General features: G+C 40.8%; 1 protein-coding gene across 1 annotated transcript; it reads left to right on the forward strand.

The window, feature by feature from the left end:
- The first annotated feature begins 3,785 nt into the window (after window positions 1-3,785).
- Window positions 3,786-18,195, forward strand: LOC149021629 (uncharacterized). The gene is made up of 3 exons (XM_089149855.1): window positions 3,786-4,099; window positions 4,207-4,374; window positions 17,620-18,195. Exons 1-3 carry the CDS (start codon window positions 4,045-4,047, stop codon window positions 17,940-17,942), a joined length of 546 nt encoding a protein of 181 aa, XP_089005981.1. The 5' UTR covers window positions 3,786-4,044; the 3' UTR covers window positions 17,943-18,195.
- The last annotated feature ends 75 nt before the right edge of the window (window positions 18,196-18,270 follow it).

Raw genomic sequence — 18,270 nt, forward strand, 5'->3', positions numbered from 1 at the left:
CAAAATGTCAAACTATTATAAATTGAAAGGTAATTACACTATTAAAGAACTCTAGCCAGAGCAGCAATCTGAAAACTGTTGGTCAATGTTACTCCATGAGTTGACGAGGGCATTTTTTATGCGTATGGGGTGATACATGGGGTATCTCGGGGTCTTAGACATGGAATGGGCTGAAATTCATCACGTTGATTCGAAACGAGCTCGTAAGAAGGACTTAGTTCATTGCAGTGAAGGACGTCATTTTTGTGTTTTGTAATCGTTTTGAGGGCGTTTTGGGCATTTTACTATTTTTAGTGGTGTCACACCCCAGCCAACTGGTTCCGGTATTGCTTGAAATACCCGCGGGGGTGATAACACTATAGGATTTGGTTGAGTTTTAATCCATAACAGAAATACAAAATAACATAATTAAGAGTGAGGTTGCACAAACGAGTGATTTATTAAAGTTATTACAATCCTCCATAAAAGTCCACAACAAGAAAAATGTATTTAGGAGTTATACAACGGAAGTTCTGTTACACGTGTTCTATAAGAAAAGAAAAGAAAGTACTCCAAACCCAAGAAGAGTCCCCAACCTTCAAAGAGATTAGCCTCCGTATATATGCACAATTGGCACATACGCACGATGCATCATGTACATCGATATCCTCGCACGCGGGTCCTACATAGGACTCTACCAACGGCGGGCCTTCTAGATAGCATGCGTCATCACTACCAGCAATAGAATCTAAGAAAAAGACAATATTGACAAAAGTTGAGTCCTACAAAACTCAGTGAGCCTAACATATCATACATCATGCATTCATCACACACACACCCACACACATACCCATATCAGTATATACAATCGATGAAACAAAGGATGAGCATAAAAACATGAATCTAACTTCTACTTCGCAGTCTTTATAGTAGACACGCTTTAAAATATCACATCAGCCTCCTCTGAGCAGTCTCATCACTCTCCCAAATGGCACTTAAGCTTGTTTGTTGGGTTCCCTACGGTAAATAGGTCCTGTTACATCAACCGTGGCTAGGGATTAAGTCAACATTCTCTCACATCAACATTAGTGTAAGAGCTAGCATGTGTCAATGATTACTCTAACCCAAATACCCAATGCAAAGTCACTATGTCTCTTGTTACGTGTGATCCGAATACCTTTCCTCATGCCTATACACCCTATTGGTCCGCTATTGTTCTCACCTAGGAATGGTATTCCTCACACCGCCTAACTGCCGTCTTTTGGCTTACCATTCCGTAACCATGTAGTCATCTACATATGCTAGGGTGGTTGTCGCTCATGTCACCTCACGACACTCAAGCCATCTGTTGGGTGATCACGAGTCCCATTCTAACACATATCTCTATACCACTGCATGATAACCGTGGGTTTGTTTGATGCACACAGAGCCCCATCTACTATTATCACGGGTCACTCAGCTTCAATACCCCTGCTGAAAGGGTAGTAACACTCACAAGATTCATAACCAATGCATCTAGACAACACACCGACTGTGAAAAGCGCTGGGGTGTCAGAGGACAGTGTCCCATACCATAATCCTTGATAACCTGAGCTAGGAATACCAAGATAGGTAAACCCCATTTCACAGTCACATACATTCACATGCATCAATCAAGTGAAATAATCAATCACATAATCACATACGATTCACATTTAATCATTTAGTCAAAAATACAGTATGGCAAGTAGGATTATCTAGATTGTATAAGGTAACAACAATTATCATGCAATATTACATTATTCACAGTCTAAATACACAACGAAATTACATAATATACGTGATGTTATCATCACCTGTTAATCGAGAACTCAAGCGTAAAGTCCCACAAATTCACAAAATTAACGAATGCCCAAGACTCAATTAACCTAGCAAATAAATATGCTAAATAATATTCATATTGGGATTCAATTTGAACATAGATCAAACGTGGATTAATCGGGTATCAATTCTAATTCAACAAGGCGGGTCAACTCAACCCCAATCAACCCGGTTAACTAGGCAGGTAGCTCACCTAGTCAACTCGGTTGAAAGTGCTCGGTTTCGCATGATATTTGACATAGACGTGCACAACGGCCATGCGAATCTTTATACTAAGTCAGAAAACATCTCCTCAACCTAGGCCCTCCAATATCATGTTTAGAAAAATTACCAATCAAATACTTCATGAAATTTGACAACCCCATATCTTCCTCATGTGAGGGTCGATCGCGATGGTCTCAGAGGGTAGGTACCTTACAAAATTTCCTACTCAATGGTATAATTTACCTGAGATTTGAAGTCCTCTTGCATAGCTTTCTGGGCATACCAAAATCTCACTTTAATGCATTTGGAGTAATTTTCTCTCTCTTGGTGAAGTCAAACAAGTTGGCCGGGTCTTTCATCCAAATCCATGGGTTCGATCCCTGGACCTTCGGGTTCAACTTTGATGGTCTAGAGTTGATCTCTTCCTGAACTCTGAGTACGCAGACCTCAAGTACCAGGTTATCAGGTTAGAATTTTTAGGGATCTCACAAGTGGCATTTTCGTAATTCAGTATTTTTTTTTCATTTTAAGGTTTCTTATCACTATAAAATCATATTTTGCGCGTCTTTTGGAGAGTAGTTGAATATTGTTGTTTCTTAAGAAACTTTTAGAGAGAGAGAGAGAGAGTACTCTATTTTTTTCAATCCATTATTCTATTTGACCTAGTTTCTTTGTCGTTTTGGCATCAATTTTGGGAAGAGTTTAGGAAACCTAAAATAAGTTGATGAACCTTCACTGCTTGGTAAAGGAAAATTTTCTTTCATTTTCTTTTCACTTATCTGTCTTGCAAGCTCTATGCGTATGATTGTAGACTGAGGTCAAAGTATCCAAATTGTCTCTCAACAAAAGTTGTTAGTTTAGTATCTCGAAAATTTACCCTCTAGACTTTACTTGTATAAAAATCACCAACACTAGATTCACCCTTCTACGTTAGGAGTTATATACCCATTAGGAGTTGGGTTCAGCTCCTCTCCACGGAGAATATCTCCTAAGGAGTGCCCTATGAGGTATGATGGGTTGCCATATGTTATATATATGCTGATCCAAGGTTTAAGATTAAACACCCTCTCTTACTCTACTTAAAATCCAATTCCATGGAAACCCGAATACTTCAAACCCCACCTGGATTAAAAAACCTAAAATGCCTGCAATATGGTGAAGACATGATACCTCCATTCAAATTCTTTTCTTTTTTCTTTTTTTCCTGAGAAAAGGAAAATAGAAAAAGAGGAGATTTCGATGGATTCCGACAAGAGAGGATTTCTTTTGGTTTCTTTCCCAAATGGAGCAATTGTGTTTGTCTGTCACACAATGAATGGTTGCTTTCATGGGTAAATGTGAAGTAAGGGAATGATTGAGGGAAATCCAAATGATAAAAAGGGTTTTCCTACATGATGTTTGACTCACATGGAAAGGCTTTCCTAAAGTTCCTTTTCTAAGATCAAATCTTAGAGTAACTTCAATTTTTATGAGAAGTGGGGGAAAAAATTACAAACTCTCATAGATGCAATGATTATAAGTATGAATTCTCGTGACATTTTTCAAATATTCATAAGATCCAAATTACCCGTCCAAATGGTAAATTATAAAACCCAATAAATTTTCATTTAAGTGTGATGCATGCATCAGAAATCTCGTAATTATGGCAGATAAAGTTGATAAATGCACATTTTTAGACTGATTTTTATCGGGGATTAAGAAAAGTTTTTGGGGGTTGAAGTGGTTAAACCCCTTGATTAAGAATTAAGACTTTGAGAGTAGAGGTTTAAGACTCGCGATCCAAGGAATAAACCAGGGAGATTAGTTAATTTATTTATATATTTTTTGGGTAGAAATTAGGGGAGTGTATATATATTTATAAGAAATGAAAGATGTAAGATTATTGAAATAAGTTGAGAACCGAGATATTAGTCCTGAATTGAAATTATTATCACAAGAAAGAGTAATATAGAGAAAGAAGGGGAAAAGAGCTGAAGAAGCCGTGAAGCAGAAGCAGAGACAATGAGTGATGCTGGCCCAGATGGTCCAAAACTCTATACCGCCAAACCTAAAAAAGGTAAAACTGTAATCTGAACCTGATCCTCCAATTTCTGATTACCTCTCTCTAATTTCATCTGTTGGTTATTGATTACTGGAGTTGTTGTTTGCTAATTATTTTTGCAGCACACCTGAAACAAGTCAAGGCTAAAGAATTCACATCACCACCATCCATGGAGACACCTAAGGCGGCTGCTGCTCCTCCGCCGCCTCCTCAGCCTCCGACGGAATCCTTTGCCAGACGCTACAAGTTCTTATGGCCACTTCTCTTAACTGTGAATCTTGCTGTGGGAGGTCAGTCAATGCTCACTGAGCTTTTCATACCCTAAATGGAGAACACCCAATGAACTCAAACAAAACCCTAAGTTCCATTGCTCGTTTTGAAGGGCTATTATTGGATTTTGGATTTGTCTTCATACTGTTTGATTAAGTGATTAATTGAAATGCATTGACTGAGGTTAGTCCTGGATGGAAATCTTAATTCCTGATATTTTGAACTTCTGATGTCAAAGCCGGCCATATTAGGGGATGGTGTCGAAGCTAAGTTGGGTACAGAAAATGGGGAATGTGACTAGTTAATGTTGTGGCTTCTGTTTTGCTAAATTTTGTATAGCTCAAGCATGGTGAATCTCCTATACAGAAAGGCCATTTTGTAAGGTTTGTCATCATGTCATCTCAATATAACTGTTATTTATGAGAATGGTAGAAATTAGGTGGCACGGCCACGTTCAACGGAGACCTATAAATGCCCCTATACGGAGAAATGATATAATCCATATTGAAGGAACTAGAAGAGCTAGGGGTAGACCTAAGATAACCTTAGGAGAAGTGGTGAGAAAGGATATGTATAGCTTAGGCCTTGTATCTAGCATGGCCTCGAACAGAATTGATTGGAGGGTAAGAATCCATGTAGCCGACCCCATTTAGTTGGGACAAGGCTTATTGTTGTTGTTGTTGTTGTAGAAATTAGGTTTTATTTGGGCTTGTTTATCCATATTATGGTCATGGGTGAAAATGCAACATACCCATCGGCTGTGTCCCTACTACCCAATAGTTGTTTATCTTGCCCCTTGGAGATATTGAAATTATCTTTATCAGGTCTGCTTATTCTTGGAGCCTTGGTTAGGTCAGGCATTTTTTCTTACCTCAGAAGGAGAGAGTTATATAATTGGGGCAGAGTTCCATTCATAAGTACATTACAATTTAAAACAGATGATTTAATTTTGTGCACTTCCCAATTTTTTGTTGTCAACTGGTCTTCAAGTTCACTATTTGACCAGATCCAATTCAGCACCAGTTTCACTAATTAGTGACGTTGATTGAGCATGGGTGGTGACTGGCTTTTTTTTGAGTGTTCATTAATTTTAGTTTTTTGGATGAATAAATAATCATTACCAAAAAGCCCTGGAGATGTAGTAGCCTTGGCTTGCTTGGACCAACATGATCTACTTTGGAAACCCAGACCAAGGGCTAGGCCTAAACCAGATTTCTGGTCTGGAAAAGGCTGGATTTAGTAATATTGTCAATAATATTAGTATTACTTTATTTAATAATTATAATTATTTGGGTAGATTACGGAATATCATATAAGTTATTTCCTTTTCTCAGCATTAGCCTAATATGATATTTTCCTGTATCAGCTAGTTTCTATTTACGAGACAAGGCTTATTGCCTTTTTATTATGTAATTTTATGAGGATTCTCATAGTTTGATTATGAAAATTTGAATATTGAAGTTTAGCAGAGAAACTCCATCATGAGTGTTTACTGTTTTCCCTTTCTAATTCTTCTTCTTGTTCCTAATCCTCTCTTGGTGCAGCCCACCTCAGTCGGCCTATTAGTCTCTGCATTAGCAGAGGGGAAGAAAGAATATACAGAGGGTGAGGGGTGGAAGGAGAGACCAGCCTTCAAGAAGAAGACTGAAAAGTATAACCTAAATCCCAGGTTACAAGTTACAGCAATGAGCTTGTTCCTTGGGGTGTCATCAATAGGGGGATGGCGAAACAACTAGAGTCTAGTGGAGACATTGAAAAGACGTCGAAGTAGATAGCTTTCCAAATCAAATTCAAAGACCTAGAATTAGACGTCCTTCTCCTGAGGTTTAGCTCTCACCATAAGTGATGAATGATAGCTCTATAAACCAACCTACGGAAAAGGTCACAAATAGGGGAGCTCGAGAATGATCTAAGGATCCAAGACCAATCCCATGCAAACCCAAAGGGAATGTCTAGAATAGGCCAAATGGAGATCGAGGCTTTCCCCCATAGAAAGCGGGAAAAGGGGTAGGTGAAGAAGAGATGATCCAAGCCTTTGAGGCCATTCTAAGTTTCTAACCATGGTGAAAATTTCTGTTCAGTTTCAACTTAGGGAAAATCCAAAATTTCCAGGTTTTGACTGTCTGTTTTGGGACTTATATGACCTCCAGATGGTCTGAATTCTTGTGTCTTTTCTATTTAAAGCATAATAAACATAATGTATATACTACTATAAGAGAAGAACCAACAATATTACCAAGTAGGCAACTCTATTACATTACAACTTACAGAGTTTCTAACCATCATGGAGAACAAAGGAAGTTAAAAGTTAGAACTTCAAACTTAGTAACTCAATAATCAATTACATGGACAACAGGACAAGTCAAGTAGACAACAAATGAAGAAAAGTGATACATTGCTACTGTGCTAGGTTTAATACATGTGTCCCTCTTCCCTTTGCACCCTATACCAAGTACAATACATGTCCTATGGCATATGGTCTATATAGGATGTCGACAATTGCAGCTCTATATGTGGCCTCATCCACATGCCTAAGATGTCTTGATGGTGGGAAGTTTGGAATCTCCGGATAATAAACTAATTCGACTATTGATAGAAGGGCTAGTGGTGGATGTGGTATACATATAGTGTTGAAGATTTGCTTAATAAACAATGAAGTTCACTAGTCGTTGGCAGGGACAACATAAGCTCCATAATCATGACAAGGTCCTAGTGGTTGACTCCGATAGCTAAGAGTGGGAGGTACACCATAAGCTCCATAATCATAAGGTTCCACTGGTGCCTAACTTGAGTTTGATAACCTGGAGGGACACTATAGTAGAATCAACACTCTTCATAGCAGTATCATATGACTGGGGCTTTGCGGGTCTATGCCATTCGGATCCTCTAGGGGTGAAGCCTTTGGAATCATCTATGCTCATAGATCTCATCAGAATATACCTATCTTAGAAAATGATTTTTAAAAACAGAAAATAAGTAGCGATATGCAAAACTTAATTGTAACTTCACATAGTCATATCAACTCTCTAGACTAAACATCCTTTAATTTGAAAGCAATCTAAGTTGACAAAACAAAAATAAAAAAAATGGGAAAGTTTGTTGATTCACCTTGTTAGATTCTAAAAAACTCAACAATGGAGGAGCAAGAGTGGAGTAGGAATGCAAAGGAGTTGCCAAAATGAGGAGAAATGAGGAGAGAAACCAACAAAAAACATGAAAATTTTGGTTTAGGCTTGAAACAAAAACTGGCAGAACCTGCAGAAAGTGTCGAAAACCTGCATTTTTTTTGGATGAATAAATAATCAATTATAAGACGAAAACCAAATTACAAAGAAGGATCCCTAGAGGTAGGATCAAAGAGGGGGATGAAGTTGGGAGTTGAGACCCCAGGAAACAACAATGAGCCTGTTCCTTGGGGTGTCAACAACCGGGGGGAGGGACTAGCCAGAAATCTTAGAGGAAACATCAAAGTAAATAGCATTCCAAATGGTATCAATAGATCGGGATTTAGAAGTCCAATGCCTGAGATTTCGCTCCCACCAAAGATGGTGGACTGTGGTACCAAAGACAAGCTTGCCAATGCGGTCACAAATAGAGGTACCTGCAAAGTTACTCAAAACCCCAGACCAGTCTTGGCTAAACCCAAAGGAACGACAGGAGCGGGGCCAAATGAAGTTAAGGGCTTTTCTCCAGAGAGAACTAGAGAAAGGGCAAGAAAAGAACAAATGCTCAGTGTCCTTGGTACCATTCCAACAAAGGATACAATTTGGATTCACAGGGATGTGGCGGGACATGAGGAATGACTGGGTTGGAAGGGCTGTGTTTAGGGCTCTCCAAAGGGTAAGTGAATGGTGGGGAATATGACATTTGAACCAAACCAAGGGTGGTCAAGGAGGGGAAGGGGAGGGGATGTGAACCAGGTTCTAAGCTGAAGAAGTGGTAAATGATTTGGTGGCGGAGGGAAGCCAGATAACTGTATCGTGGAAATTCCAGACTTGCGTGAGACTCTGGTGAGGAGAAGGGACCCAAGAACCACTAGTGATGAAGTGGGAGAGGGGGGTAGATTTGGGAATACGGGTCTCATAAGCAGTGCGGGGGTGAAAAGGTTGAGAAAAATCCCCATCGGATGCCAAGGATCAAGCCAGAAGGAAGTAGAGGAACCTGAAGAGATTTGGATGGTAATGGTAGGAAGCGCACGAGATCTAAGAAGAAGAAGTTTCCTCCAGATCCAAAAAGGATTAGGAGGGATAGGGGTGGTCCAGAAAAGAGTCGATTTGAGAAGGTAAGAGTGGACCCATTTAACCCAGATGGAGTCGTGATTTGTGACAATTTTCCAGTAAGTAAAGTTGCGGAATTGACTTCTTGGATTCTATGAATTCCAAGGCTCCCCTCAGATTTGGGCTGACAAATGTTGGACCAATTGATGGGGCGGAGAAATCGTGTAGATTCCTGGCCCTTCCAAAGAAAAGCATAGAAGAGAGATTCCATCGCCGACGAGATGGCCTTGAGGATCGGGAAAATACCACACCAATAAAGGTAGGAAGATTGGAGCACAGATCGAATGAGTTCCACCCTACCCGCGAAAGAGAGAAGCTGGCTTTTCCAGAGTTGGAGACTCTTGCGGATATGATCCAACATAGGGGAACAATGATGGCGAGAGAGCCTACCCGGGATAAAAGGGAGACCAAGGTACACAATAGGGAAGGAGCCAAGCTTGAAGCCTGAAAGATTCAGGAGATTAAACACAGGGGCTCAAACACTCCAGAAAGGAAGAGAGTAGATTTGTCAAGATTGACCCTAAGGCAAAAGATGGATTTAAAAAAGGAAAGGGCAGAGATGATGGAGGAGATGGAGCTGTGATCCGCTTTGGCAAAAATCATGAGATCATTAGCAAAGGCAAGATGGGTGAGATTGAGGGCTTTACATTTAGGGATAGGAGAAATTAGGAGCTGATCTGTCTTGGCTTGAAGGATACGAGAGAGCACCTCCAAAGCCAGAGAGAAGAGGTAGGGGGATAGGGGACAACCTTGGCGAATACCGACAAGGGAGGGAAAGAAGCCCGCCGGCGAGCCATTGATTAAAACAGAGAAGAAGGGAGTGGAGATGCAGATCTTAATCCAGTGGATGAAGGAAGGAGGAAATCCCATCGCAGAGAGAACATCACTAAGAAAATCCCAGCGGATGGAGTCAAAAGCTTTGTGGAGATCAACTTTGAGGAGAGTTGCAGGGGAGTGAGAGGATTTTTCAAACCCCCTAACAATTTCTGCACAAAGGAGAATATTATCCGTAATACTTCGACCCGAGATGAAGGTAGTTTGGTTTGCACTAACGAGGTTTGGCATAACCTTTTTCAGCCGATTCACAAGGATTTTGGAAATGAATTTATAGAGGAGATTGCAAATAGAGATGGGGCGAAAAGAGACAGAAGAGGCCCCCGCCTTCTTGGGGATAAGACAGAGGAAAGTTTGATTGATAAAAGAGAGTTGGGAAGGATTGAGAAAGAAACTACGAACCCCATGGATAAGATCAACCTCAATGAGATCCTAGGCACAAGAGTAGAAGCCCATACTAAATCCATCTGGGCCAGGGGCTCGGTTAGATTTGTGGGAGCGGTTGGCTTGAATGATCTCATCATGGGAAGGAATAGAGAATAGAGAGGGGAGAGATTGGGGGTTTACAAATTTGTTGAGAATACCAGGGGGAAGAGGGGAAGAGGGGGGCGGGGCGGGCGGGGCAGAAGAAGGAGAGAAGATTTGAGAAGTAAGAGACCACCTCAACTTTGATTCCCGAGGGGTCATAAATCCAAGAGCTTGTGCTAGAGAGGAGAGCAGGAATGGAGCTATGATTATTGCGGGCTTTAAGAGAATGATGAAAGAAAGCAGTATTGGAGTCTCCAAGCTAAAGCCATTTTATTCTAGCTTTTTGCCGGAGGAAGCTCTCTTCAAGGGAGACGAGAGAAGATAATTCGAAGGAAGCATCTCTTTCATTTTACGCAAGCAGAGGATTGAGGGGATCACTTTGGAGAAGGATTTGGATTCTCTGGAGATTTGAATGGCTATCAGAAACCCTAGAGGAAATCTCTCTAAAGGTGGAAGAGTTCCACCGATGAAGAGCTTCCTTAGTATTCCTAAGCCAGCGAGCAAATCCAATTAAGGGGAGAGAGTGACAGTGAACGGGCTTTTCCCAAGCTTCCTTAACTGTGGGAAGGAAAGAGGGGTTGGAGGTCCACATATCAAAGAATTTGAAAGGTTTAGGACCGAACGAAGCCGGAGGGAAAAGATGGATAAGGCAGGGAGAGTGATCAGAAAGGCAAGCAGAGGAGAAAGAGGCATGGGAATCCGGGAAGGAAGAGAGCCAGTGATGGTTAACAAGAAACCGATCAAATTTTGAGGCAATTCTATCTTCACCAATACAACGGTTGTGCCAAGAGAGAGTGGCCCGACCAACGAAGATTGGTGAGGCAAGAGTCATCGAGACAAGAATTAAAATCATCCACCGCATTCGGATTAGGAGGACGCCCACCCACCCTCTCATGGGAGAAGCGAACAATATTGAAATCCCCCCCAACACCCCAGGGATGGATCGCATGGGAAGAGGACAAGGAGCGAATGGAGTCCCAAAGAGGGGCACGCTCATAAGCCCGATTAAGACCATAGACTATGGTGAGAAAAAAGGGGGAAGTTGCATTGGAAGGGGAAATGGATAGGTGCATGAATTGGGGAGAAGAATCGATGAGGGAGATATTAAGGGAGGAGGGATCCCAAATAACCCAAATTCAACCATTTGGACAGTGGGAGTAATTGGAAAGAAAGGACCAAGAACTTAGCAATCCGATGGGAATTTTCAGATTGGACATGGGTTTCAAGGATAGCACAGAAGGTAGCTTTTGAGTCCGAAAGGAATTTCTTGATTTCTACCTGTTTAGCAACAGAATTAAGACCTCTAACATTCCACACAAAAAAATCTGACATATAATAAAAAGGGGGGGGGGGATTAGCAAGTAAAATTGGGGTCAAGAGAGGCAATATGGTGGGGCGAGTGGGGAGAAAGAGGCTCATGCAAGGGGGAATCCCAAGGGGAAGGGGTTTCAAACATGTTTGAGTCAATGGAGGAAACCGAATTTGGTGTTGAAGGTTCAATTGAGAGTTCAGATGATGGGGTTGGGAAAACCTGCATTTTATACACACGCAAGTATTAGTTTCGGCCGAAACAGGGATTCGTGTCGTTTCAAACAAAATCCCGACATGTTTTGGCCAAAACATGATACTGGGACAAAAATTTTAGAATTTCATCTCGTTTTTGGATTTCGCAAGTTTAGACCGACATTTGTTCCATGATTTTAACAAAGAACACAATTGGGGTTTGCAGGGATATGTTGGTGGATAAGAAAAGGCTGGTATGAAGGCAAAGGTTTAAGGTTCTACATGGGGCGAGAGAGTGATGAGGGATGTGACCTTTGAACCAAACAAAGGGTGACCAAGGGACAATTTCGTTATGGGTGCGGGTGAGGTTCCAAGATGAGGAGGTAGAAAAGGAGCCAGAGGAGGAAGGAAGCCAAATGATTGTCTGAGGAGAGGGAATGAAAAGGGGGGGGGGTTTCCAGACTTGTGTGAGACCCAAATGGGAATGGGACTGGGGGAGTCCTAGAAGCATTAGAAATGATGGTAGAAAGGGGGCATGATTTGGAGATGCGGGACTCAAACAGTGTGCGGATCAAAATTGTTGAAGAAGATACCTATCGGATGCCAAGGATCAAACCAAAAGGAGATAAAGGTACTAGCTGAGACTAGAGTGGAGGTAACAAAGAGAGAAAAAAGGTCTTAGGAGGAGAAGTTTCCTCTAGACCTAAGAGGGCTTTTTTTTTTTTTTTTTTTTTTTTTTTTTTTTTGGGGGGGGGGGGGGGGGACAATCTAGATGCAATCAGATTCTAGCAGATAGGAATAGACCTAGTTGACCCAAATGAAATCATGCTTGGAAGAGATTTTCTAAATGAGTTTAAGAAGTTTGGCAGAGTTGTAGTCCTGTATTCAATGGATACCCAATCTGCCTTTAGCTTTTGGGCAGCAGAGAGCCTTCCAGTTGATAGGGGGGAGGAAGTGAGTAGTTTCTTAGCCCTTCTAGAGGAAAGCACAAAAGAGAGCCTCCATGGCCCTAGTGGTGGCTTTGGGGATGGAGAAGATACCACATGATGTAAACCAGGTTTAGGGCTAAGGGTAATTTGGTAATTCCCTGGAGGTAGGGTTTGCTCAGGAGTTTCCAGCAGAAGGGGGCAGGTTTTAGGGTTTCTAGGGTGGTTTAGGGCCTGCTGAGACTGAAATCCAGACCTGAAGACAGAATTCTAGATTTTGAAATTTGAATTTCAACAGTCAAACTAGGGTTTGAATGGATTCGGCTAGGGTGGGAAGAAGGCTATTCCTTGCTAGTTCTGCTGTCCAGAACTGATTTATATTGCTGTCCTTTCAACTAGAATGGATCTGATTGAACAGAACTTAACAAAATCAGATTTCTGGAATTTTAAAGTTTCTGCAGAATTTCAAGGTTGTAGATGAAGTGCAGGTTTTCTGGAGTGAGGGAAGTAGGGCTGAATTGAAGGAAATAGCAATAGCGCTTGATCTGAGGGGTTCCTGCGATCCTAAGGGAGGTGAAAGGGGTTTGACAAGGCTGGGAGTCAGGGTTTCCTAGTGGGAGTAGGAAGTACTGCTGTGAGGAAGAGGGTGAAAAGGGGGAGGGGCGGGGCTTAAAGGAAACTAAAGGGGAAGGGTGGGGGATCACTTACGATGGGGCTGGGTTAGTTTCTAGGTCTAGTAAGAGGGGAGGGGGTTGGGGAGGCTATGGTGGTGATGGATGGTTCTCTGGGGTTGCGTAGGAAAGGGGGAAGGGGTGGGGAATGCTTTGAGCTTACTTGTAGCTGCTAGTAGAACGCTTAGAGGCTTTGGTGATTACTTGAAAACTTCTGAATTGTTGAAGAAGATGAAGCACTTGAACAAATTACTCAACCAAGGCCTACCCAACAAGGAGAGCCTAATCCTCAACCCAATCAAATTTATTAATAATCACAAACTGACAATAACGTTGCTTAAAGAGGCTATTTATAGCTTAAAAAAGGGTAATTTTCATCTGGACCCCTTGAGGTTTGATCCAGGTCATTTTTAGTCCAGTTTAAGTTTTCTTTTGCATATGGCTCCCCTGTGGTTTCATGAAATGATTAAATAAGGACAAGTTTAACAGAAACTGTTAATTTAATAATTTTTGTGACGAAAATGCCCTTTTTCCAATTTATTTGTTTTATTATTATTTTTTTAATAAGTTTCTTTCTTTTATTCAAAGAAAAAATACGAGTCTCTTCGTCTTCTCCATCGCCGGCCAAGAACTCAGCCAATTTAAACGCCTGCATGCGGTGGTTATCTATCTACCAGGCCATCAATCAAAACCGGAGATCGAAAACAAATTTCATCGATCGAAGAATGGATAGATAGATAGATACAACCACTACAAACCTCAAAGAATCGTCGAATGAGGCGCGGAATCAGATTTGGTGAAAGAGCTAGCTAGAGAACTTTACCAACACAATAAATGAAACCCACCCCCACCTGATGAACGAGGGATGAACTCGATTGCAGATGAGGCGGTTACGGGTGGCTGTATCCTGTATGGTAGCCGTGTGGAAATATCTGAATTAAAAATTATTCCTCAACTCTTATTGTAAATACTCCCTTCTCTCCCTCCGTCATCTTCAGCCAGGGATCCCACAAAGATCTCTGCTCCTGAAATTCATAATCTCTCACCTACCTCACCTTCACATTTCATCAGACAAGCAATAGGCATCTTTCTGCACTTCAATTCTCTCTCAAATTTTATAGATTTCTCAGGATTCTTTCCTTCCATCCTAATTCAGTATCTCAGTAAGATCTTGAGCCAACGACTAGGTACGGCCGTACGGGAAGGGGAGAAGGGTAATAGAAGATGGCGTTGAGGATTCCTCTTCCAATTGGTCTGAGATCCAGCATTAGAAGCAATAGTAGCAGTTGCAAGAGAGGAGTAGTTGTGATTAAATCCATCTTAAACCAGCAACGGAGAAGCACGTCAGCTTTCCTTTGCCTGTGATCCGAGGAATGCAAACACAAGGGGCTTTTTCTTCGCTTCGTCTTCGAAGCTTTCGAACTCAGCTGCAACAAGGGCTGAGCAGCGGCTGAGTTCTTGGCCGGCGATGGAGAAGACGGAGAGACTTGTATTTTTTTTCTTTCAATAAGAGAAAGAAACTTATTTAAAAGAAAAAAGAAAAACTAAAACAAATTAATTGAAAAAGGGCATTTTCGTCACAAAAATTATTAAATTAACAGTTTCTGTTAAACTTGTCCTTATTTAATCATTTCATGAAACCACAGGGGAGCCATATGCAAAAGAAAACTTAAACTGGACTAAAAATGACCTGGACCAAACCTCAGGGGGTCCAAATGAAAATTACCCCTTAAAAAAAGACTCTGACTCAACTTCGAAACTCCTTAACAGATAAGGTTCCAATCATGGTGGGAGATCTTGGCGAGATCTCGCGAGATATCTCGTTTTTTCACCTTGGCGAGACGAGATGGAGGTCGAGAGTTGGGATATCTCGGGATATCTTGTTATATCTCGCCATATCTCGCTGAAACTCTCAATTTTTGCCTTTTTTTGTGGATTTTGGCTGAATTTTCACTTGCAACTACTCTTAGCACATCCACAACAAGGAAGAGCAATCATTCTCTACTTGTCTTATGAATTTATGATTTAATGACTTATATAGAACTTCTAATGGTTGTATAATTATTTTATTCTTGAAAATTGAGATTGTGATATTCATATGGATGGAATTTTGATAACATTTAAGTTAGTTGATGCATTTGATATACTTGCTTTTCATTTATATGCCTTAAAGGTTCTATATTACATGTTGTATAACATTGCATTCCCTAATCCTACTACATTTCGGTTTCACAATATGAATAGACTTAAAAATCATACATAGGGTTGTTTCTGACAAATCCAAGGCCACTAACGTGTTCAAAAGGCCTTAAATAAGCTAAATACCAAGTTTCAACCCAATTGGGACCCTAAAACCCACCGAGATGGGCCACCGAGTTGACGCCAAAAAATTGTATATCTCGACCGAGATCTCTCTTTTTCAAGGTGGCGAGATCTGTCGAGAGAACGAGATCTTCTACCATGGTTCCAATTACACCTTGGGCTTGGACTGGACTCTTATTAATAAAATAAAAAACTCCTAACAGATAAGATAAATAATCTTATCTTATCACAACTAACTGGGGACTCATTCAAAACAACTTTAACTCAAAGTAAAATTCTCCAAACAAAACCAAACCTAACTCAACTTAGCAAACTGGACCAACAAAAATTCTGGAAAATTCTAAAAACAATTTCAGGAATAAAATAAGGGCTAAAATGCCCAAAATACCCCTCAAAAGGGGTTCGGCCAACTTAGGATGGCTTTTTGGAGCCTTCCTAGGCCCCCCCCCCTTCAGAATTTCGGCCAGGGGGTCTTTGTGTTCACATCATCACACTAGTGAAGATAAGAAGATTGGAGGATTGATTTGATGAGGACTACCCTTCCACCAAAAGATATGAGCTTTCCCTTCCAAAGTTGAAGCTTCTTACTGATGTGGTCAAGCATTGGGTGCAGTTGAGGTTGGTAAGCCTCCTAGGGATGAGAGGTTGCCCTAAGTAGACAATATGGAGGTCAACGGTGAACCCAGTGAGCTGGAGGAGGTATGCTTTTAAAAAATCCAAAACACCTGAGAGAACGTAGTCAGAAAACTCGGTTCACATGGTTTGCCTCATTTTTCTAATCAAGGATACATTTAAGTGAGTCAGTTAAATGCAGGAGTTGTGTATCTGCCAACAATGCTTCTGACTGATCTATTTTGGTTTCTTTTTTTTTTGGGGTTGGGGGGGGGGGGGGGGATGAGACTAATCTTCTTTTCTTTTCATTCATTCACAAAATCTGAATGGTGATGCTACCCAAAGATCTGGTCATACATTCCCTGATTCTAGTTGTGCTCAGAATAGAGAAATGTAGTTGTTCAACACTTGAGCTCATTGATGTATGGACATTGCATGTACAACTGTGAGGTCTTGGTGGTGGAAATGCTTTGAATTTGTGGTTTGGTGAAGTTAATTAGAACTATTCTGCATTGTGTTATTTTATCAAGTCTATGCTATAAAGCCCATCAAAATGTGATATCCTATGCATACATTTGCCCATCCTGGACCTTGCAATAACAGGGAGCCTTGTGTAGTGGGTTTCTCTATAAGAAAAGTTCCTCCTCGCCCTCGTGGTCTAATGGACCATCATGACAAGCCCAATGACTCTATTTTACCCTGAATGGCTGGCTATTATGGCGAGTCTACCATGTAAGCATCCAGTTGTCATCCTGCAGAATTTCTTTCCTGTCAAAGTGCATGCTGTCAAGTTGATCATTTAGTATAGCCAGTCACCTGTCCAACATATCGATGTTCGTGTTATCGTTCATCTGGATCAGACTGTTTAGCCTAATTGGGTCAGGCTTTGGCTGCCGACCATAACTTAGATTATTGATCATGGTGAATTCATGTAAGTTGCTGATGTTATTGGTCAAATAGAGATGATGAAGATGGACTGTACTGGTTAGGTTGAATAATTGAGAAATATACTAGTGTACTACACTGAGAATGACTTGGGGATAAGGATTCTAAGAAGGAAATCCAAAATTTCACTTGTCCTATTTGTTATTTCTCTAGTTTGGCAATACTGACGGTTTTTGCCATAAACAACTGTCAGACATGCAGTTCTGTGTGGGTGTGGATTGGCATTTATTTTTTGGCACTAGTGTTAGCCACTGATGCAAATCTAGAGAAAGCGATTAAACTATCTGCCAATAATGCTAATCTTGAGCTTTTAAGTACTCTGAGTGGACTGAAATGACCACCACAGCAGTGGTCAAAGAATCCTATGCAATTCAGCAGTGCTCTCTTACTATTTTTCTTTATAAATAGGATCATGTCATTAGTTAGAAATTTTGTGAACTGGGTCCTTGTCTTGGAGGGTTTTGTTTTCTGTACTCTCATGATCTGATATATTGCCTCAGGATATTGATATCTTGATTTCCAATCCCCACCACTTTGATGAATGAATATTAATCTTGGTATATTGTTTTCCTGTTTATGTGTTATTAAAGATTTCTTATCTGGTTCTTAATCTAAGTATTTGCTGATATACATTTGAATTTTTGTAGCTTATCTGTTTATGAGGACAAAGAAGGATACAGTAATAGAAGATGGTGAAACCGCAGTTGATGTTCCCTCAACTCCAACTCCAACTCCAACTCCAATTACTACTACTACAGTTACTGAAAAATTAGCACCCACCACATCGGCCATAGTGCCACCAAAGGTGCTCCCACCCATCCAAGAGGACCAGCAGCGTGAACTTTTCAAGTGGATATTGGAAGAGAAAAGGAAAATGAAGCCTAAGGATCCAGAAGAGAAGAAACGTATCGATGAAGAGAAGGCCATTCTTAAACAGTTCATTCGATCAAAATCTATCCCAAATCTCTGACGCCTCTATACTTTTCTAAAACAAAGTTATGGATTTGTTAGCTTTGGTTTCTCTATCAATTGTTTGTTATGGGCCCCACTTTATGATCAAGTTTGCATTTTGAGTGAAATCAAGTACCTTTTGTTGCAGTTGAAAATTTGTAAAATCTCTGTTCCGGAATAAGAGGAAGCACAGTCAGAACCATGGAGCCCTGGTACAAATGGCCTGCAAGGTGAAATCTAAGAACTTTTAAAGAGACTTAAGTTTATTCAAAGTCATTTGGTCATTGTCTTAGAAGTAACGTGTATTTCAGGCAATTCACTATATGCTCCATTGGGCTTATTGGTGA

This window comes from Hakea prostrata, chromosome 3 (genome assembly GCF_041222555.1).
Source record: "Hakea prostrata isolate BN-2017 chromosome 3, UWA_Hpros_2, whole genome shotgun sequence".
Taxonomy (NCBI): domain Eukaryota; kingdom Viridiplantae; phylum Streptophyta; class Magnoliopsida; order Proteales; family Proteaceae; genus Hakea; species Hakea prostrata.